General features: G+C 64.4%; 4 protein-coding genes across 4 annotated transcripts in view; 3 read left to right on the top strand and 1 right to left on the bottom strand.

The window, feature by feature from the left end:
* MNEG_4639 (hypothetical protein) overlaps positions 1-248 on the top strand; it is a gene marked incomplete at both ends in the record, with an annotated part of 2,369 nt that extends 2,121 nt beyond the window's left edge. The window contains one exon of the mRNA XM_014046888.1: positions 40-248. Within this exon, the coding sequence (XP_013902342.1) occupies positions 40-248 (209 nt within the window). The remainder of the gene's footprint in view (positions 1-39) is intronic.
* A 2,054-nt stretch (positions 249-2,302) lies between these two features.
* MNEG_4638 (hypothetical protein) lies at positions 2,303-3,976 on the bottom strand (the record flags this gene model as incomplete). Its single annotated transcript, XM_014046887.1, has 2 exons — positions 2,303-3,520; positions 3,932-3,976. The coding sequence occupies 2 exons, from the start codon at positions 3,974-3,976 to the stop codon at positions 2,303-2,305; spliced, it is 1,263 nt and encodes a 420-aa protein (XP_013902341.1).
* A 1,709-nt stretch (positions 3,977-5,685) lies between these two features.
* Positions 5,686-14,148, top strand: MNEG_4637 (hypothetical protein; the record flags this gene model as incomplete). Its single annotated transcript, XM_014046886.1, has 19 exons — positions 5,686-5,931; positions 6,376-6,565; positions 6,776-7,006; positions 7,239-7,369; positions 7,568-7,626; positions 7,835-7,922; positions 8,192-8,293; positions 8,879-9,063; positions 9,412-9,508; positions 9,912-10,007; positions 10,253-10,376; positions 10,587-10,700; positions 10,946-11,130; positions 11,513-11,606; positions 11,859-11,947; positions 12,177-12,374; positions 12,627-13,232; positions 13,430-13,835; positions 14,078-14,148. 19 exons carry the CDS (start codon positions 5,686-5,688, stop codon positions 14,146-14,148), a joined length of 3,312 nt encoding a protein of 1,103 aa, XP_013902340.1.
* A 982-nt stretch (positions 14,149-15,130) lies between these two features.
* MNEG_4636 (hypothetical protein) lies at positions 15,131-20,296 on the top strand (the record flags this gene model as incomplete). The annotated part of the gene is made up of 15 exons (XM_014046885.1): positions 15,131-15,226; positions 15,337-15,431; positions 15,608-15,713; positions 15,989-16,063; positions 16,335-16,428; positions 16,900-16,984; positions 17,226-17,328; positions 17,571-17,648; positions 17,870-17,972; positions 18,283-18,416; positions 18,718-18,789; positions 19,128-19,241; positions 19,464-19,596; positions 19,985-20,121; positions 20,294-20,296. 15 exons carry the CDS (start codon positions 15,131-15,133, stop codon positions 20,294-20,296), a joined length of 1,428 nt encoding a protein of 475 aa, XP_013902339.1.
* Between the last annotated feature and the right edge of the window lie 107 nt (positions 20,297-20,403).

Below are 20,403 nucleotides of genomic sequence, written 5' to 3'. Positions count from 1 at the left end.
AACCAGCACCAACCGCCCCCAACCGCCCCCAACCGCCAGTCGCGTGGCACCACGACGCCGCCTATGTCTACGCGTCGGCTGAGAACGCGTCTGTCCACGTGTACCATGTCGGCACCGGCAAGCTGGCCGCGCGCCTGGAGGGGCGCCACCGCGTCAACGTGCGCGACCTGAACGTGGACTGGGGGCGCAACCTGCTGGCCACGTGCTCTTTTGACAAGAGCGTCAAGGTGTTTGGGTGCCAGCAGTGACGAGGAGCCAAGGCGCGGACGCGTGCCACGAGATGTAATGCGCGTGGCAGATTCTGCGGAATGAGCTGCTGGGTTGCGCGCGACGGGCTGGTGACACTGCGTATACTTGTGGCACACACGTTGAGGGTGTAAGCTCACTGGATTTGCCAGGCGGCAGGGTGATGGGGCGCAGGCGGGTGCCGGGCGCCAGGCGGGGATGAGGCGCGCGTGGTTTGTTTGTCGTAGGCAGCGTGGGGGGGCGGGTGGCTGCTGGTGCAGGCGTGCGTGGGCGCCGGCGATTGGTTGAGCAGGTGCAGCGGGTATGTGTTGGTCTTGTGTTGCAGATTGGCACCACTCGTTGAGGAGTGTCATCGGTATCATGCCATTGGTCGACACCAGCTGCTTGCTGCTGTTTGGTGGATGGGGTGAGCTTGTGAACGTGGCTGCGGGCGGCAACGTGAGACCACGATGCTTGAAAGCCTGTCACTCCTGCCAGGCAGCTACGTAACCCCCTGTGCCGTCATCGTGCGATTGGCCGGCCTCAGTCGGAGCCAGTCGTGCTGCGCATGTGAGGCTGAGCGCCCCTTTTCAAAGCACCTGCTTGACATGTATAGAGCACCCTGTGACAAAAAACGGGTCGCAGTTACACAACTCAGGCACCATTTAGGTAGCGCAGGTGTGGGTGTGGCTCAAAAAAGGAGCAGGATGTGACAGCGCTTGTACAGCGCATGGTCAAAGCAGGCAAATACTCCAAGGCCAGGAGCAGCATTGTGACAGCGTTTTTGCAACGCATGGTCTAAGCATGCAACATCTCCAAGGCCAGGAAAGAAGGCTTCACAAGCCTGTGCTGTACGTGCCCTTCCCCCACAAAATGCTCAAGACGCCGTGGGGAATGGCACCCACACCCGAAGCCCCCAATGCACTGCGGCAGCGCATCGCTGGTAGGGTTCTCTCTAGCCCTGCACGCTGTGCCACGGCGCAGCAATGAAGCGCAGCCCCAACATGGACAGACCTCGATTCTGCATAAGAAACAACACCACCGCAAGCAAGCAAGCAAGCCCTAACCACCTCTCGGCGGTTGATGCGTATTATCGCCCATCCATGAGCCCCAACCCTGGCCAATACATGCTGGGTTGTGAGCGCTGTACTGCTGCCCCAACCCAGCCAGTCGTCAAATGAAGGCATTGGCGCCCATGAGAGCCAACAAGGGCGTTCGCTGCGCAAATGCAGTTGTATCAGAAGTCCGAGGCTTGTGGCAGATTGTTGTAGGATGGCAGGGAAGCAGCTGGGCAACACAACGGCAGATGTTCATGCCAAGTAAGGTGTGAAGGCCACAGCAACCGCGCCGCGCGCGAGCTTCTCCAAAGGATCCAGGCAGGCTTATTCGTTGACACCAATGGCCAGGAGCAAACGGCAGTGTTGAGCGCTTGACTACTCATCCAGCCACCCATACATGGAGCCTCCAGGCTCAACACGTGTATGCAGGCATGCAGCTTCCCTGCCAAAAGAGCAGGCCGGCTCGCATATTGTTGCTTGTGCTGTCTAGTGAAAGTGCAAGCTGCGGCCCAGCGCGGCACCCTCGGCGACCCAAACACTGTGCGTGGTGCCTGCCGTGCCGCATCAAATGCGTGTGAGGGTACGTACGCCAGGAGCCAACATGGGCACTTGGCTGCGCTCGGGCAAGTTCTCAATATTTGGTGCTTTTGTTTGTTGTTTGTTGTGTATTTTGTTTTTGATTTTGCTTTTTTAGGGTCTCTGTAGGGTGGCAGCAGAGTGTCTGGGCAGCACAACAGCAGGGATCCATGCCAAGTCGTCAAGGCCACAGCAACCGCGCCGAGCGCGTGCCACCCCAACAGAACCAGGCGGGCTGGACAGGGGCGGCAAGAAAGTATAGACGGGCACCAGCCGCACAGGTTTGCGCCACTCATTGGGGCAAATGGCGGCTCTGTGGTATTGAAGATCCCTGAAAACCCCCTCCCCCCGCAGCGGTGCTTCGGGCGCAGATGGGCTCTGTGGCGCAAGATGAACACCACCAGCCAACAGCACACCCGAAAATACAAAGCCGCAAACATTCACTAGAACATGGCGGCGAAGCCCCGCGACAGGGCCGCCTTGGCCCATCCAAAGACCCGGCGAGCGCGGGGCATGGGGGCGCTCGCGTCGGCGGCGCGGCGGCCGCGGCCGGACGCCTGCTGGCCCTCGGGCTCAGCCTCCGCCCCCATGCCGCCGTCAAGGGTGCCGTCGGGCGTGGGACGCCGCGGCACCAGCACAAATGGCGAGCCCGCGTCAGGCCCGTCGTCCTGGTCGCGGCCATCGCGGCCGCTGCCGTCCTCATTGCTGTCCGCATCGCCGCTGATGTCAATGTCCCGCAGCTTGAAGCTGCGGAGCAGCTTCCGCGCGGCCGGCTGGTCGCGCGCGGCCGGCAGGCCGGCCACCGCCACCGCCGCGCACAGCATCAGGCAGCAGGCTGCCATGGAGCCACGCGCCGCGCTGCCCTGCGGGGGCGCGGCCAGCGCGCGCGGCGCCAGGCTCGCCGCCGCGGACAGCCCCACGGCGTCCAGCTGGGCAATCACCTTGTCAGTGGCGGCGCAGGCGCTCTCCACCCCGGCGGCCCGCTGGATGACGCCAGAGGCGAGCGCGGCGCGGCCGTTGGCCGCCAGCCTGGCCATCCGCCGCGCCATGCGGCGGTGCTGCTGCGCGGCATCACGCATCACAGCAGAGATGCGGCCCTTGCCGCAGGGGTCGGTGTTGTTGGCGCGCACCAGCAGGTCCTCCAGCCCGCTCTCCTGCATGGTGGCCAGGCCCGCGGCGAGCAGGCCCAGCACCTGCGCCTCGGAGCGCCAGTGCGCCCGGCTTGCAATGATGAGGTTCTGGTCTTTCTTGTGGCGGGGGCGCGCCGGCAGGTGGGGCCCGCGCGGCGGCAGCGCCGCGCGGAGCTTCATGATGGCGGCGATCTGGGCCGCGGCGTCGCCGCCGGCGGCGGCGACTCCGGCCAGTGCGCTGCTGGCGGCGGTCAGGCGCGCGAGCTCGGCACGCTCGGCGGCGGGCAGCGCCGCGTTGACGGTCAGAAACCAAGTGCGGAACTGCTCCGCCTTGGCGTTGAGGGTGCGGGCTGCGTCCTCGTCAGCGTCATGCACCACCTTGTCGAGAGTCAGCGCCCACCCTTTTAGGTCGTTGCGCGCGGCGGCCACACCAAGGTCGGTCTCCCGCATGGCGGGGAAGAGTGCGGCGTTGGTGGTGGCCGGGGCGGTGGTCTTGTTGGTCACGCCAGTCTTGATCGTGCCGGGGAGGTTCTGCTTGGCGGAGCCAAGCGCCGCATGAGATGCACTCTTGGACGACACGGGACATGCGCAGGTGCGGCGCCGGGGGGCGACTCGGGCCGCAGGGATATTGGTTAACTGCTGAGGGATTGCCAGAGGAGTGCAAGAGGCCAGGGGAAGGAAGAAATAGTCAGGAAGGTGGGCAGATGGGGCAGCTGCTGGCTTGAGGCCAAGGTGCATCCCTATGCAGCTGCAGCTGCCGGCGGCGGGCTGTGCTACATGCAGTCGCCTTCAGGCCTTGCAACCTGCATCCTAGTCGAATCTTAGTCCAACGCCGCTTTTACTGTTCCCCGCGCGTGAATGGGCAGTGCACCACACATGGTCAACACAAGGTCTTTGCCACGCGTGTTGCTGCTCGGCACGCCGCGCCACACCCTTCCGCACCTTCGACATCGTCCGCCTCACGCCATTTTCGGCAAAGATACGCATCGTTCCTCTTGAGACTTAATGTGAGCCCAGTGTGTGGCCTGCGAGCGCGGAAGCCGCGCACATGGGAGAAACGGCAGGTTGTCGAGGCTCGGCAGAGGCCTGTACTGTGTATCACAATATCCAACAAACACACCTGCATTACTGTGCGCGCGCAGAGTCCGCTGTAAGCTTACCTTTAGCTGTGCAGCACCACTTGCTGCGCTTGACTTGTGACGCCTTGCGGGCGAGTGGATGATGTAAAAATTGCTTGGTAGTTGGACATAATACCATCAGATGTACGTTGGTATGCCGTGTATGGCCCTTTTCTCCTCTTTGCCCGTCTTGCGCAAGAGCGCAAGTGCGCAGCAGGTGCCAGTCTTCCCCATATCCATATGCTTTCGTCAGATCACGATACAATGGCATATGCAACTTGATGTTAGCCAGATATTAGAATTTTTCAAGGCCTTCACCCGCAAGCGACCTCGTAGATATTTTGCGGGGATGTTGATTTCATACCTGTACGAGAAATCTGCAAAAGCGGGCTCGTGAAACGCGTAATATTGCGCGGATGTGACGTCAGTAATGCGCCCTAGTTGACGACCTGAGCGGCGCTTGCTCATGCTGCGCGCCTTGCCGCGTGTCTTCCTTGCCTGGTCGTCGGCTTCTGCAGCGGGCAGGCTACTGGAACTCAGGGCTCAAGAATCACTGAAAGCACCGGGTGGCGCAGGCATGCCGTTGTGGAACACGCGTGGGCCACGCCAAACAGCGGGACATACATGCATCTCGCAGACCTGTGTAGGAACTGCCAGGCCGGAGCACCGCTTTGCGACACGTTTCAAATATCCTCTGCAAAGGGAAGGCCAAGTAGCAAGTCGTGCAACAGCATTCAAGGGCCACTTGGCCCACTTCCATTCGGAGTCGCCTCTCTGGACGCCGCATGCATCATCTGTCCCGTTGCTGGCTGCACGCAGGCGCTCGTGGGTGCGGCAGGAGCTGACCCGCCACGACAAAATGCTTGGTTTGTGAAATGTTGTCGATGCCCATGCAGCGCCTAGTCTGTCCGGAAGAACTTGGTTGCCCTATGGAAAGCCCGGCTGGGCGCGGTGCGAGAGGGGGGAGCGTCACAATGGCAGAGCTGCACGTTTCGCTGAAGCTGCCATTCCGCTCACACGCCTGCCATGTTTGGCACGCTTGCGGAACCCCCTCGTCCGTGTTGCACATAGAGTATCTAGTAGCATCGGTGGTACAGTATGCAAGGAGTTTGCAGCACATGGCCGTCACTTGCATCCTACAACCCGCGTGCGCAATCATATGCACAATTGCACATCACTGAGACACCCTAACACCAATCATGTTTGTTTCCAGCAGGTTTCCAGTCCCCTCTGGCCTGCTGATGAACAGACACTTGTCAGTTGGCAACTGAACGCAGCGGCGTCTGGTCTGACAAGGCGCCATGCTGTAACCGCCAGCGGCATGGTTTAGCAAGTATAAGATTCAGTGTTGCTATCTGCGTTGCTGTTCGTCTCCATTCACTTGCTGCATGCCGGGATAACTGCTGGCGTGCGGTACTCATTGCACCATTCATGACCCGCTTACGTGCAGGCAATAGCACACAGTTAATGAATGATGCGATGTTTTGTGTGCAGTAGATCGTGCACTGCGATGGAGTGATCTGATCCCGCGCTTGCCGCAGCAATTGTAGAGCGGCACAGCGCACATCAGTCGCGAGGATGGACCCTACGCAGCTCCTGCAGCTGCTGGCCGCCAGCATAGATGCTACCGATCCTGTGGCGCGGCGTGCAGCAGAGGACGCGCTGCAGACAGCCGCGCGCCAGCCCGGGTTTGCGCCGCTGCTGGCGCAGGCCGCGCTTGAAGGCAGTCTCCCACCCGCACTGCGGCAGCTGGCAGTGCTGCTGCTCAAGAACACGTGCTCAAAGCGCTGGCAGGAGGGCGAGCGCGGATTCGAGCCGCCCCAGGTGCACATGGCAGACAGGCGAGGGCGGCTTTGGCCTCACCGAGCACGCGGTTTACGCGCCTGCACCGCCTTCATACGCGCGTCCGCTGTGCTTCCCTCTGCGGCGGGCGGACGCTGCTGCCCGCGAGCTCGCGAATCGCCGCAGCGCTGGGGCCAGTCCGGAGCCGTGCACCCCCCCCCCCCGGCCCGGACCAGGCGGTCCCTCCTGGACACACAGTCGCACACGCACACACACGGGGGCGCACACATGTGCGCGCGCACACACACATACATACACACACACACACACACACACACACACACACACACACACACACACACACACACACACATGGGGACACACACACGGAAATAGACGCACACACACAAAAAGAAGTACACCCACTGACCCCCCCCCACACACAAATACACACACACGCACGCACATACTCGTGATACCCAACAGATCTCCGACCCCGACAAGGCCCTGGTCCGCGACACCCTGCCCGCCGGCCTTGCCGCCCCCGAGTCCAAGCTGCGCACCGCGTTCGGCGCCGCCATTGCGGTCATCTACAACTTCGACGGGGATGCGGGCTGGCCGGGCCTCACGGACACCCTCGTCTCGGCGGTGCAGCGCCGCACCGACCCCCACACAGGTGCGTCGTCCCACCCCCCTTCCCAGAACCCCTTCTAGCACCCTCGCCCACCCTTCTCGACCCCCAGGGTCACTCCCTGCAGCTTCTCTTGCGCCGCCCACGCGCCTTCTCCGTCCCCCAATCGTATCGTGATGTATGCCATGCCACACATGCGTGTCCCATGCGCGCCAACAGGCTGCACCCGCGACTTCGCCCCCCCCCCCCCCGCAGTCTCCGGCGCCCTGCGCTGCCTGTGCCTGATGGCGCAAGACCTTGACGAGGAGCGCAAGCCGCGCCTGCTGCAGGAGCTGTCCGCCTCGCTGCACGGCATCGTCGGCGCAGAGGCGGGCGCGCTCGCCGCCGGCGCCGGCGGCACGGGAGGGGCGGCGGGAGGGGCGGGCGCGTCGGCGCCGGCGGCGCTGGTGCGGATGGCGCTGAGGATTATGGCGGAGCTCGTGGCCGGTGGGTCGCGGTTGGGGGGGTCGAAGAGGTGGCATTGCCGTGCTTGGCGCGATCGTGCGCTTCCGAAGTCGTGCCCAGGGCGGGGCAGCGCGCCCTTTGACTTGCCTCAAAGCCCCGGGCCCATCACACACAGCACCACCTTGAACCAACTCGTGGCAGTCGGCAACAGTCTATCACAATCCCTTCTGCTCAGTTACTAAGTTTCCGTGTCTTGGTGACCCCTCCGCCTCAGGCCTTGAGATACTGGAGGCGGGGAGCGACGCGCGGCGGCGGCAGCGCGCGGCGCGCGACGCGATGGCCCCGTTGGTCGGCCCCTGGGTGCAGGTCATCGCTGGAGTGCTGGAGCTGCCCTTCGACTCGCAGGTGAGGCACAAGGCCGTGCGTGCCTAGGACAGAGGGAAACAGGGTGCCACAGGGGGGTGTTTCATGATGCAGGTCAGCTGCATCGGCCTCAGCTGTTGAAATCACAGAAATATCCTGTTGCATGCTCCGGCTTCGTGCATGATTATGCCTGATGCTGACGCCCGTGCCGCCCCGCGTGGCGCCCCTGTGCCGCCCCAGTCCCGCCATCTGTGGGGCTGCAAGCTGGAGGCGCTGCGGCTGCTCATGCTGCTCGTCAAGTGAGCAGCGGCTGCTCCTCGCGCCCCGGAAATGATCGAGCAATGAAACCCCTGCTCACCGAACTCCATCCATCAGCAGGGCTCAGCATGCATGCGTGCCCCGCCCCGGCCAGTCGAGGCTTGTTGCATGTCGCCTGGCTTGACCTGATGACGTGTGCGGATGTATGTTGACGGCCCGATTATCTGCGCGCTGCACTTCCGGCCCCAGGTTCTTTTCAAAGCACATGGAGGGCGCCATGCCCAGCGTCATGGCGGCAGCATGGCAGATGCTCAACCAGGGGGCCGCTCTGCACCAGGTCTGTGGGCACGTCCGCCTGCCTGCTGCCCACTCGGGGTTTGCTGCGGCCGCCTTGCCCTGACACGCGCCTGCCTTGATGCGCCAGTTTCTCAGCAATGAGTTGCGGGGTCACAGGACAACCTCAACTCTGTCGCATGTGCAATGCGATGAGAGAAGCTCAGCTTAGGGGGTGGCCGCTCGGCAACACCCATCAGTACCTGCCAGACAGCCCCTGATCAACCAGGATCTTGATGGCAGCGTTTGCATCCCCCCCCAAAACGGTCCCAGGCTCTAATGGTGGAGGGGGAGGAGGGCGATGACGAGGCGCCGGCAGGGGACGAGGGCCTGGAGGAGGGCAGCGCCCTGCGGCTGGAGACAGTGCTCAGCCAGGTGAGGCGCGGGGGAGCCTGCAGGGTCCTGCGCATGGGAGACGCGCGCGTGCGCGTGCGCGTGCGCGTGCGATCCATGCGTGCATGTGCACGTGTTTGGGCCTGAATTCGTGTGTGTGTGTGTGTGTGTTTGTGTGTGCGAGTGTGTGCATGTGCGCTCGCACGCACGAGTGTAAAGATGTGTAGGTGTGCGCGTGTGCGCACAGGATGTGCAGATGTGCTGGGTTTTTGTGAGCGGGGCAAATTTTCCAGCTCCATTGGATTCCGTGTACTGAGGCAGAAAGCAGGCACCGCCCCAATGATGAGACATGGCACGACCGAGCATGGCCCATTGCGTAAGGCCATGCGGCAAAACACCCTCCGCCAGGAGGGTGACGTGACGAGATTCGAAACAAAGTCATCCTTGCACTTAGGGGTCAACTCCAGGCAACTGCACTCGCAACCTGCATCAACTTTCAATCGACTGTATCCACATCAGCATGCAGACTTGCTCTGCCAGCATCCGTCTCATCCTGACCACAGCCTGCTGCCCCCTCGCCTTCCGCGTTTTCCCCGCCCTGATCCCCCCAAACTCCCTGTTCGTCAGCTGTTCGAGCTGCTGCTGACGCTGGCGGGCAGCCCGCGCCACCAGAAGCTGCTGCTGCCGGCGCTGCCCGAGCTGGCGATCCTCTGCGTGGCCTTCAGCCAGATGAGCGGGCCCCAGGAGGAGCTATGGGCGGCGGACCCCAACGCGCTGCTCGCTGACGAGGACGCTGATATCGTCGGCTGCAGGTAGGAGTTTTTACTGCCGCCGGCGCCAACCCGTTGCTGATTCGGCTGTCGAGCCCCGCCGACCGCCTGGGCTGCGCGATCGGGCGCCACCCTGCCGTCCGCCTCCTCGCACTTGCGCCGGCTTGCCGCCAGCACACCGACCATTGATGGAGGCAGTCGCGTCACTGGCTACTGCCCTCCTGGCCAGTCGCACTCTTTTGGGCCAACCCTCGTGAAAACCTCCAAACCCTGCCAAAGTAGCGTTAAAGAACACCAAGCGTTTATTTCGCCCCAGCAAACCCATTCTGGAAACGGCCAACCATCACCTAAAGCCATGTGGCATCACCCAACCCCTGATCCCCACCTCAGGCCGTCTGCCGAGATCCTGGTGGACCAGCTGCTGGAGGAGTTTGAGGGACCGGCGCTGGAGGCGGCCCTGGCGGCGGTCAAGAGGAAGCTGGCAGAGGTGTGGTTGTATGTGTGTGTGTGTGTGTGTTGTGTCTGTTTGAGTGGGTGCACACGCACGCGCATGCACGTGTGTATGTGAGTGTGTGTGTGTGTGTGCGGGCGCATGCATGGGTGCATGCACACTCTTGTGCGCGCTCGCATGTGTGTATGTGCAACAGGGCACTTGACTTTGAGACACATCGTGCATTGAGCGCTCACGGGGCGCTATATTTTGTGGCCTGTGGAGCCGGGGGTGCGAGGACGGTATGGCATGGCACTGCTAGGCCGTGCGGGGGTGACGAGTGAGCCCGGCTGGCCGCGGCCGCCAAGTTGCAGTTCTTCCACCGCTTGTTGTCCCGCCTACACGTGCGTGCTGACCTTTTCCCCTCTTGCCCCGGACGCCCTGGTTGTGCGCCGCGCAGGCGGACGAGGCGGCTGCGCGGGGCCGGCCGCGGTGGTACCGGCTGCGCGAGGCGGCGCTGCTGGTGCTTGGCAACCTGCTCACATCTGCGGACGAGGTAGGCGGCAGGGCGGGGCAGGCTGGGCCACTCGATTCATGATGCACTGGTGACACGGGATTGAGTACGAGAGTGCATTCCTTCCAACTGCATGTCAAATTGCTTTGAGGAATTGTGGTCACCTGGAGTTGGAATCACAAGGGGTTGCTCACCCCCCCATAGGCCTGGCAGCATTGACTGAACCCGCTAGCTCGTCCTTGCTGCTCATATGCGCCGCGCGCCGGCCTGCGCGCCCGCACCCGCAGGCCCCGCTGCGCGACGCGCGGGTCCGCGCCGAGGTGCCCCCAATGATCGACTCACTGCTGCAGCGGGAGCTGCTGCCGGAGACGGTCGCGTCGGCGGCGTGCCAGGGCGGTGATGGCAGCAAGGGTGAGCGGGGCCTGTGCTTGGCTCCATCAGGGTTGAAAGACCCTCAGGGTATGTGACTGTCTGTGGTGCGGCATGCGGCAAATTGGGGCTGAGCCCCCCGTCTCGCTGTTCGCAGTGTCAGACATCTGTGGCCGCGCAGCTTGACGTTGGGGCGTGGTCCTTGTGTTTCCGCATGCACCCGCACCCATGCCTGCATCCCCGCCCTCCCAGGCGGCACCGCCCTGCTGGTAGGCCGCGCGCTGTGGCTGGGCGCCAAGCTGCACCCGCTAGCCACGGCGCAGCAGAAGCAGGCGCTGCTGCAGGGGGCGGCGGCGGGCGTGTCTGGTGAGCCCTCCACACGCCCTCTCCGTCCCTGGCTGATACACTCTGATTTGATCGATGTGCAAGTGTTTCAGCAACTTCACCTCCAATGTTCAACCTGCAGTATTCAATCCTCAGGTGCAAACGCAAGTTCGCCACAACTGGTCAATTGTCCCGCCGATGCCACACACACACACACACACACACACACACACACACACACACACACACACACACACACACACGCATGCACACACACCTCTTCACAGGCGCTCTGCCCGTCGCAGCCAAGGTCGGCGCCCTGCGGGCCCTCTGCCAGCTGGCGCCCACCGTCCCCAAGCACGTGCTGCAGCCGCTGCTGCCGGGCGTCTACGGGGGGCTGCTGCAGCTGCTGGGTGGCAGCAGTGAGGAGACGATGCACCTCGTGCTCGGGACACTCGCGGCGCTCGTACAGGTGGGCAGGAGATTGTAAAGGTGAGGGAGGGAGAGGGAGTATGTCCGAATGAGTGTGTGTGCTTTTAGTCATGTTTATACGCTTGTATGCATCGCATGTGCCAAGGCGCGGACAGTGACCATGTGCCGTGGGCCGAGCGGGCCGAGGCGGGCGGCACGATGCTGCGCCGTAGGTCGTCACTCATTCGTCTTTCTCAAGCCTCCTTTTTTCAACCCTCGAAGCGTGCGCCTCTCATCGCGCCTCTCATTGCACCGCCATCCCCCCTGGTGCCCGCTATAGCGTCTTCTGACGCCCTCACACCAGCCCGCTTAGCTCCGGGCCCCCGGCCCCAACGCATTGCTGGGCTTGTGGCTCTGTTATCTTCTCCTCCACTCCCGTCCAGGTGGACACAGAGGTGGCGGCGCGCCACGTCATGCAGCTGGCGGGGCCGGTGCTGGAGGCCTGGTCGGCAAACGTGGCCGACCCCCTCGTCGCGGGTGGGGCGCGCCCCAACACCTGCCTCGCTGCAATACTGCTGCTCTGTTCGATTGTTTGATGGCAACACCCCTGGCTTGAGGAGCATAGAAACGCAATGTGTGCTGCTTTGAAATGGATCCGTGATACAGCGCAATCAGCATCTGTGCCCTTTCTCAGCTGCACCTGGGTGCGATCCTCCGCCGCTCCGCCCACCCCCATGCGCCCACGCCTACGCCCGCGCCTGCACCTGCATACGCGCTCACCTTGCGCAGACGAGGGCCTAGACGTGCTGCGCGCGCTGGCCGCCTGCCCGCGCTGCCTGCCAGAGCTGGCGCGCTATGCCCTGCCCGTCCTCGTCGCCGTGAGCCACGACAGCGTCCCACCGCACCCCCACAGGCGGCCCCGCCAAGCGCCCTGTGCTTGTCTCACGAGCGCCTGTTGTGCTGGCATCCCACTGCCTGCGCCTCCTGCGGGCGCCCTGCTGGCGTGCCGTTGAGCCTGGCGCCGTGCGACCCGTGTCAAGCATTTCATAAGATCACCACAGTCATTATCTCCCCCCCCTCCAAAACCCACCCGGGCCCATCCGCCAGGTAGTGGAGCAGCCGCCTGCCCAGCCGCCCATGCTGGTGGAAGCTTCCCTGAACCTGCTCGAGGTCCTCGCCCAGCCGGCCGCGCCCCAGGTGGCGGCCGCCGTCTGCCGCGCGGCGCTGGCGCCGGCGGCGGCGCTGCTGGGGGCGACGGATGACCCCTCGGAGGCGTCCGCCGCGACGGCGCTGCTGGTGCAGCTGGTGGGTCGGTGGGGCGTGGCGTGGGCAGGCGCGCGCGTGTGCCTCTCTTGGCGCGGCCACGTTTGCCTGCACATGCGTCTGTGTGTTGTGTGATAGTCGGCCGCATTCATTCCCAGGGAGCCGCGAAAAGAAAGCGCATGCAGCACCTGACGCCAGAGGGCAGTTGGGCTCCAACACCGCGGTGTCCTCTACGTATTTTGAGTCCGACCCCTTCAGGCTCAAACGCGCTCTCACACCGCCCCTCTGCCCCAGCTGCGCTGCGGGGGCCCCAACATTGTCCAGTGGGGGCCCCCTGGCTCCAGCCCCGACACGGTCCAGCAGCTTCTCGCCGGCTGCGCCGCGCGGCTGCTCGACCCGAAGCTGCCCGACGGCTGCTCGGTCGCCGCTGGGGACCTGCTGCTGCAGCTTCTCAAGACCTTTGGAAGCTGCCCGCCGGAACTGGTGGCGGCGGCCGCGCGGAAGCTGGCGGCAGGGCCCAGCCCGCGGGTGGCGGCCGGGCTGGTGCCCTTTTTCGCCCGGCTCGCGCTGGCGGATGCAAAGGGGCTCATCGATCTGTTGGCGTCATCCACTGTGGAGGTGACACAGCTGCCAGCAGCGGGCGGCGGCGGCGGCGGCGGAGGCGCGCAGCAGCAGTCGGGGCTGCAGGCGGCGCTGCCGCTGCTGCTGGAGGCAGCCCCAGACGTAGCCGGCGCGCTGGCGACGCGCCAGACGGCGGCGGCGCTGGGTGCGCTGCTGGCGCAGCGGGGGCACCCGGCGCTCGCGGCGCTGAGCGTGCGGGGGGCGCCGGTGGAGGCGGCCGGCGGGGGGCGCGTGACGCGGAGCGCGGCGCGGCGGCAAGGGGGCCTGCAGTACACACAGGTGCCCTTTTTGATAGGAGGGTGGTGCGAATACTTAGCGGATACGCGTCCCAAAAGCCTTGGCCTGTTAAGAGGGTATCAGCTTGCGTGTGCCCCCACCTAGCCAAGCCCGCTCTTGCCGACTGGGTGCTGCCAGCCCTTTGAGTTGCAGAATGACAGAGCCGATCTTTTCGGCACCCCACCCGTGCCGCCGCCCAGGTCCCGGCCGCTGCCAAGCTGGTGCACGTGCTGGGGCAGCTGCTCTTCGCCGCCGAGGAGGACGACGCCTGGGCCGCCGTTGGCCTGGAAGGCTCCGACGCCTCCGACGACGACAGCGACGCCGGCGCCAGCGACGGCGGCGGCGGCGGCGGCGGCGACCCGCTCGGCAGCGGGGAGATCGTCGCGGCGGGCCGGCGGGTCGGGGCCATCGGCGGCGGCGGCGGCGGCGGCGCGCTGTACGCGGCCGGGCTGCCGGAGGCGGGGCTTGAGGGCGACGTCGCGGCGCGCAGCGCGGCGGGCACCCCCGCGGCGGAGGACCCCGAGGACGCGGCCGACCCGCTGGCGGCGGTGCCGCTGCGCGAGGTCGTGCGGCGGGGGCTGGCGCCGGTCGCGGCGCAGGACCCCGGTGAGGCGTGAGGATGAGGGTGGGGACGAATGGAATGTTGTGATGCAGGGAGGGCTCAACATCGGAGCGGCCCGTTGAACGTTTTCTGCTGCGAGTGCTGAAGCATGTTGTTGGCATTTGGGTCCCTGTGCCTGCTTGAATTTGCAGTCCTGTTGCACGCGCTGGACCCTTGGCTGGAGCCTTGCCCCCCTCCCAGGCCGACCGCCGCTCCTGCTGCTGCCGTTCGTGCGCCCTCGCCGCAGGCTTCCTACAGGCGGCGCTGGCCGGGATGCAGCGTGACCAGGCGCAGACGCTGGCGGCCCTGCTGTCCTGACAGCGGCCTGCTGGCACGCTGCAGCCGCCTGAGCGGGGGGGCGGGGGGGCTGGGAGGAGGGCTGGCTGCAAGAATGGCGGGTGCGTTGTCGACTGCTGTCAATATGCAAAGGCGCTGTCGACACGTGATTGCACCGTCAGCTGCTGTCAATCTGAGAGGCTGAATTCGTCTACCTTGGCTCTGACCGCGTGTTGGCCCACTGCCAGCCGTGTGTACTGTCATCCGCGCCACCACAATACAAGTATTGGGCTGGGCATCTGCCTATGCCCTCCTGGCATCTGCATGCCGCTGGTCCATGCGTATGCTGTTTTTGGCTCCGCCTGCCCTGTTGGTTCGCTCCGGCACGCCGGCGGCACCAGATGTGCTTCTCCTTGTTGAGCTGTAACACCATCTGGAAGCTTTGGTTTAATAGAAGTGGGATCGTGGCGATCAGGTCGATCGACTTCGGCAGCATATCCTTGCCTGACAGCCAGACACAGGCCCAGCAGCTGCAGGTGGGTGGGCAGCCAGGCCGTTTGCAAGGCGGGCGAGCCAATTGATGTACACTCAGCGATTGCTCTTGCTACACACGTGCAGAATTTGATTCAGCTGGCTGAGCGCTGGTTGGGAGTACGATTGCCTGCTCCGCTGGCTGGTCGGCACCCTGCTCCTGCTTTGCATGCTACGGTACGCAGCGCGACATGACCACGCAAAATCCTCGCCTTCCGTGCGGCTGCTGCATGCCCCGGCAAGCGGCCAAGGCAATTATGTGGACGCAATAGCCGGTTTCTGCACGTGCGCTCCGTTGTCTTCCTACATACCCACGCCTCCAGCAAAGCACTCGCGGTTGCAAACAGGTTGCTGGCGTGGCACCAGCCGTCCATCGTCACCCCGCTTGTGCATCCACGACAAGAGCAGTGCCAAGAACGACATAATAGTTGGAGGGTGCTCGTGGGATTGCTTGATAGACGGACTGAGCTGTGCGTAGTGATCACACCATCAAATGGACGAAGTGGAAAGAAGGCTTGAGGTGCTGGCTAACCAGCTAGCGCCTAATGCTGAGGAGATCAAGCAGCTAGTCCTCAATCCTACAAGCCAGGTAGAAGACTGGGGGAGCAGCGTGCGAACTCGCCGAGGCAGCGCAGCAGAGCACAGCTGCATGGTGTTCCTCTTCCGACCCCGACACCTCCAAACCCGCTCTGCAAGCAGGATCTGGTGGCGGGCGACCCCCTGATGGCAGAGGAGGCGTATGCGGTGCCGCTGCCGGAGACGCTGCAGCCGGATGGCTCGTGGGACGTGTACAGGTGTGAGCGGGTGTGTACGACAGCGCCCGCCTGCATGGGAGCGGCGGCGCAGCATGCGCCCGTCGTCCTGTTGTGCCAGCCCGTAACAATTAGCAGGCTTGTCAAACAGCTGCTGCCTGGGCGCGACCTCCCCGCCGTGCCACGCCCCGCTCCCTTCTGCCTCGCTCCCGCGCCAGGTCCTCGCTCTCCCCACGGAAGCTGCTCACCACCTTCCCAGAGCCGGACGAGCACGTGCACACGCTGTATGACAATTGGGAGACGGCAGTGGCGCGGTTTCCGCACGTGAGCGACAGCAAGAGAGGATAATGGACACCAAACAAGGGACGGGCAGCCGAGCGAACGAAGCACACGGGACGAATGGCGCCAGTGGCATGGCGGTGGCGGCCGGCTCTACCAACAGCACAGCAGCCGGCTCGCCTGCTTTTGTAGCAGGCCCTGGCAGCTTCTGAGGCGGACGGCGCGCGCCTCTCTGCTAGCCGACAGTTGGGTGGGTGGGGGGGGGGCAGCTGGCACCCTTCGCAGCCCCTCAAGTACACATCGCTGCCTACCGTTTGCAGGTGGCCGCCCTGGGCAGCCGCAAGCGCGACTCCAAGGGGGAGCTGGGGCCCTACACCTGGCTCACGTACTCGCAGGTGGGCGCGCGCCGCGCCCTCCCCTTCCCGCGGTTCGGCCGGGCCCATTGCATTGAGGGCGTCGCACTCAGCGCGGCGGCCGGACGGCCACCACCACCCGCCCTTGGTGCACCAGTGCCAGGAGATATTGATGGCCACTCATGTGTTTCACGAGGCCCAATAATTCGCACTTTCCTGAAGCATAGACGACTGCAGCGGACCCCCTCCCTCTGGCTGCGAGACGCGGGAGCGCATCGCTGAACCCGCAACGCGCCGCATGGCCGCCCCGCAGGCGGGCGACATCCGCACGGCCATTGGGTCGGGGCTGCTGCACCTAGGGGTGTCCCCCAAGGCCATGATTGGGCTCTACTCTGTTAATTGCAAAGGTGGGGTCATGCATGGGTCTGTGCATGTGGATGTGTTTCGTTAGGTCATGTGCATGTGTGAGAGAGTGAGAGTGTGTGTATGTGTGTGTGCGTGCATGTGGGTGTATGTATAGGTGTATTTATGCGTGCGCCTGTGTGTGTACACATGTTTGTGTTTTTTGTGTGCATACTTATCAATGTATGTGTATAATGTGTGTGTGTGTGTGTGTGTGTGTGTGTGTGTGTGTGTGTGTGTGTTGTCAGTGTGTGTGCAAGGGGGGGGGGCTGGTCTGGGGGCCTTGGCTGCTACAATTGGCAGTCGGAAGCAGAGCGAGAGGGCGTGCAGGGGCCCGCGACGGCGCGGTTTCCAGGCCGCCTCTCCCCCGCCGCCTGCGCGATGCGCGGCAGCCGCCCCCGCGGGGCCCCCTTTCGCCCGCTCGCGGCTTACCGCCGACCCTGCCTGCCGCGCTGTCACACCCAACCCTTGGGCAGAGTGGGTGCTGCTGGATGCCGCGGCGCACGCCTACAGCATGACCAGCGTACCCCTGTATGACACCCTGGGGCCAGACGCTGTAGAGTGAGCCGCCGGGGTTGGAGGAGGGGGGCAGCCGCGTTTGCATCGGCCGCTGAACATTCAAATGAGAATCTTGACAGCTGCAGCTATTTTACGGTCAGACGTGCATGGATGTGCCTCTGTGCGTGATGTGTTCACATATGCCGGCAGTTTGTGACAAATGCAATGCATAATGTGGTTGACGGGCTGGTAGGGTTTGCAGGGCAATGAAGCTGACGCGTGCCCTTTTGCGCTGTGCCGCCAGGTTCATCTGCAACCATGCGGAGCTGTCTGTCGTGGGCTGCAGCACCGCGGTGCTGCCCACGCTCGCGTCCTGCCTCGCGCGCTGCCCCTCCATCAAGCTGCTGGTGGGTGGCGCGGGACCCTGAATGAGCAGCGATCAGGAGTGGCGCCTTAACTGGCAGCAACGCACCGCACCTGCTGTTCTACTGGGTCAGTGCAGTCTTGGCAGGAGCTTGAACTTTCAATGCGTGTGTGGCAAAGCGCCACCACCCACCGTTGAGCCCTGATAAGCAACCTGGCTGTAGGCTTCCAACAAGCGTGCACGTGTGCGCGCGTCCGCTGTATATCAAACATACTTGTCCCGCAGGTGGTGTGGGGCGCGAGCGCGTCGCGGCTGCCAGAGCTGCCAGCAGACGCCAAGGCGCGGATGGTCACTATTGAGCAGGTGCGGGGCGACCACCACCGCCCTGCCCCGCCGCAGCGTTTGAGGGCGGCCGGGGGCCTCTGGGTGGGCAGGCTTCCCGTCCCCCTGGCCTCCCGCGTACGTGCGGGCTTCCGCAAATGCCCCCCAGCACGCCAGGGCTCCTGCCGCGGCCAGTGCAAACGGCGCCCCCGACTGCCCGCGTGCGGCGGCTCTCAATGTTTCGTTGTTGCCTTCGCTCGCAGGTTGAGTCCCTGGGCCGCCGCCACCCGCGCGCCCACGTGCCGCCGCGGCCCAGTGACCTGGCCACCATCTGCTACACCAGCGGAACCACCGGCACGCCCAAGGGTGCGCGGCCGCCGGCGGGCCGCCCTCGCCGCGCCCCGCCGCGCCCCGCCGCGCCCCGCGCCGTCTGCCGCCTCCCCCGCCTGCCGAGACCGACTTTGCAGGCGTTGTCCTGCCGCTTTGTTGGTGGGGGGTGGGGAGTGTCGGGACCGCCTGCACCATCACGCGGCTCCGCCCACTTGACTCTGGGAGGGCCTCCCGCCCCCGCAACAGGCGTGAACCCCACCCTCGGGCCCCACAGGGGTCCGGAAGCAACTCAAGACAGCCCTCTCCCACGTCACCCCGTGACCCCGCACCCCTCCGTCCCCTCCAGGCGCGATGCTGACTCACTCCAACCTGATCGCCGACGCGGCCGGCACCGCGGCGCTGCTGGACGAGTTCCAGCCGGGGGACCGCCACATCAGCTACCTCCCTCTGGCCCACATCTACGAGAGAAACAACATGACGGTGGGGTGCGGCGTTGCTGGCTGGGCGGCCTGCGGTGACGGGGGCATCAAAAGTGTTTGATTACTGATTAGAGAGGTTGCGCAGGGCCTCGAGGCATTTGGACAGACGCGGTGGCGGGGCCACCAGTTCCCCCTTGGGCTTGGCATTGCAAGCAAGCGCCCGCGCCGCTCGGCTTGCTTGGGCGGCCAGGATCTCTCCTGATATGTAGCGCAAAATAGGGGTTGCGGGCCGATTGCCGCGTGTGTTGATGATATGCATGGGGGCCTCACGTCGCCTGGCGCCGCGTCACCCCCGCCTGCAGATGACGATCCACATGGGGGGCAGCATCGGGTTCTACTCGGGCAACGTGCAGGAGCTGCTGGATGACGTCATGGTGAGTCCGCCGGACGTGCTTCCAGCCGCGTGTGCTCTGACGTGCAAAACAATCAATGAGTCAGTTTTGACTGTTTTGTTAAACAGCAAGCTTGGCGGGGTGTGCGTGTGTGCGTGTGTGCGTGAGTGTGTGTGTGTGTTTGTCGGTGTGCAGGTGTGAGGACGCAACCAGGTGGCAGCATATACACTGCCCAACCTCCGCTCGCCGCGCATCATCGCCGCGCGCACCTTTGTAATCCCTGCACGCACACACAGCGACATCGCCCAAACCCAACTCCTACCCTGCCCCTCCAAATGTATGCCCCCCCTTCCCTCACCGCGCCTGGGCAACCCCCGCAGGTCCTCAAGCCCCACATCTTTGTGAGTGTGCCGCGGCTGTGGAACCGGATCTACGACAGAGTCATGGGCGCCATACGCGACGGCAACCCCATGTCGCGCGCCCTGTTCGAGCGGGTGGGTACCGGGGGGCTCAGTGCGACGGGCAAAGTGCCATGACAGTTGCAGCTCGTACAGCCGCACCACCCCAGCGCGCAGCGGCGGCCCCAGCGGGGTTGCCAGGCGCTACCAGGGCCCTCGCTGCAGCTCCACGCGTGCCAACTCCACAAATTCCTATGGATTTATCAAGCAGCGCCCCCCCCCCCTGTGCGCCATCGTTTTGTTCTTGGCTTATGAAAGGCGTACGCGTCCAAGAAGGCGGCGCTGGAGGCGGGTGACCTGGGTGGCGGGCGCTGGGGGCCGCTGTGGGACCGTCTTGTGTTCAGCAAGGTCAGGGCCAAGCTGGGGGGAGAGGTGAAGTACCTCACGACAGGTGAGGTGGCGCCGCTGTTTGAGAGTTGGTGCGTGACTGTGTGTTTGTGTGTGTGTGCGCGTGCGTGTGTAGGTGTGCAAACTCCCGTACGCGCGTTTATGTGTATGCGTGCGTGTCTTTTTGTGTGTGTGTGTGTCCTAGAGAGAGATTGCGTGTGTGTTGTGTGTGTGTGTGTTCGCGCGTGCTGGAGAGGCTGTTTGCGCGTCGCAGTCTTCGACGCCACAGCGACGCCTGCCTGCGAGGCCGAGGGGGGGAGCCGCATCTCAACTGAACACGCCCGACCTTGAGTGTTGCATCAATGCCCTTGGGCCGGTCGCGATTTGATCTGAAGTTACAGCGTCACCAGAAAACGGCACGGCGGCGCGCCGACGCCCCTGCCCCCTCCTAGGCGCGTCCCCCATCAGCGCGGAGGTGATGCAGTTCCTGCGCATCTGCTTCGGCTGCACCGTGCTGGAGGGCTACGGCATGACTGAGACCAGCTGCACCATATCCCTCACGCGCCCTGACGACCCGACCATCGGACACGTGAGGCTTTCGGCCGTGTTCGTTGTGCGTGCGTGTGTGTGTGTACGCGCGTATGCGAAATTGTGCGTGTGTGTGTGTGTGTGTGTGTGTGTGTGTGTGTATGTACGTGTGTGTGTGTGTTGATGAGCGAGGCCTGAGCAGCCCCTCCAAACACCTCCCCCTCTCCCTCCAGTGATCAGCGCTTCCGCTCGTGCGCGTGCCTCGACGTTGCCTCGCGGCCCTCCCACCCGTACCCCCACCCTCACCCCCCCCTGCACCCCCACCACCACTTTCCCGTCGCCC

This window comes from Monoraphidium neglectum, assembly GCF_000611645.1.
Source record: "Monoraphidium neglectum strain SAG 48.87 unplaced genomic scaffold scaffold00654, whole genome shotgun sequence".
Classification (NCBI taxonomy): Eukaryota; Viridiplantae; Chlorophyta; class Chlorophyceae; order Sphaeropleales; family Selenastraceae; genus Monoraphidium; species Monoraphidium neglectum.
Note: the sequence above shows the minus strand (reverse complement) of the source record. Positions and strands in the feature narration are given on the sequence as shown.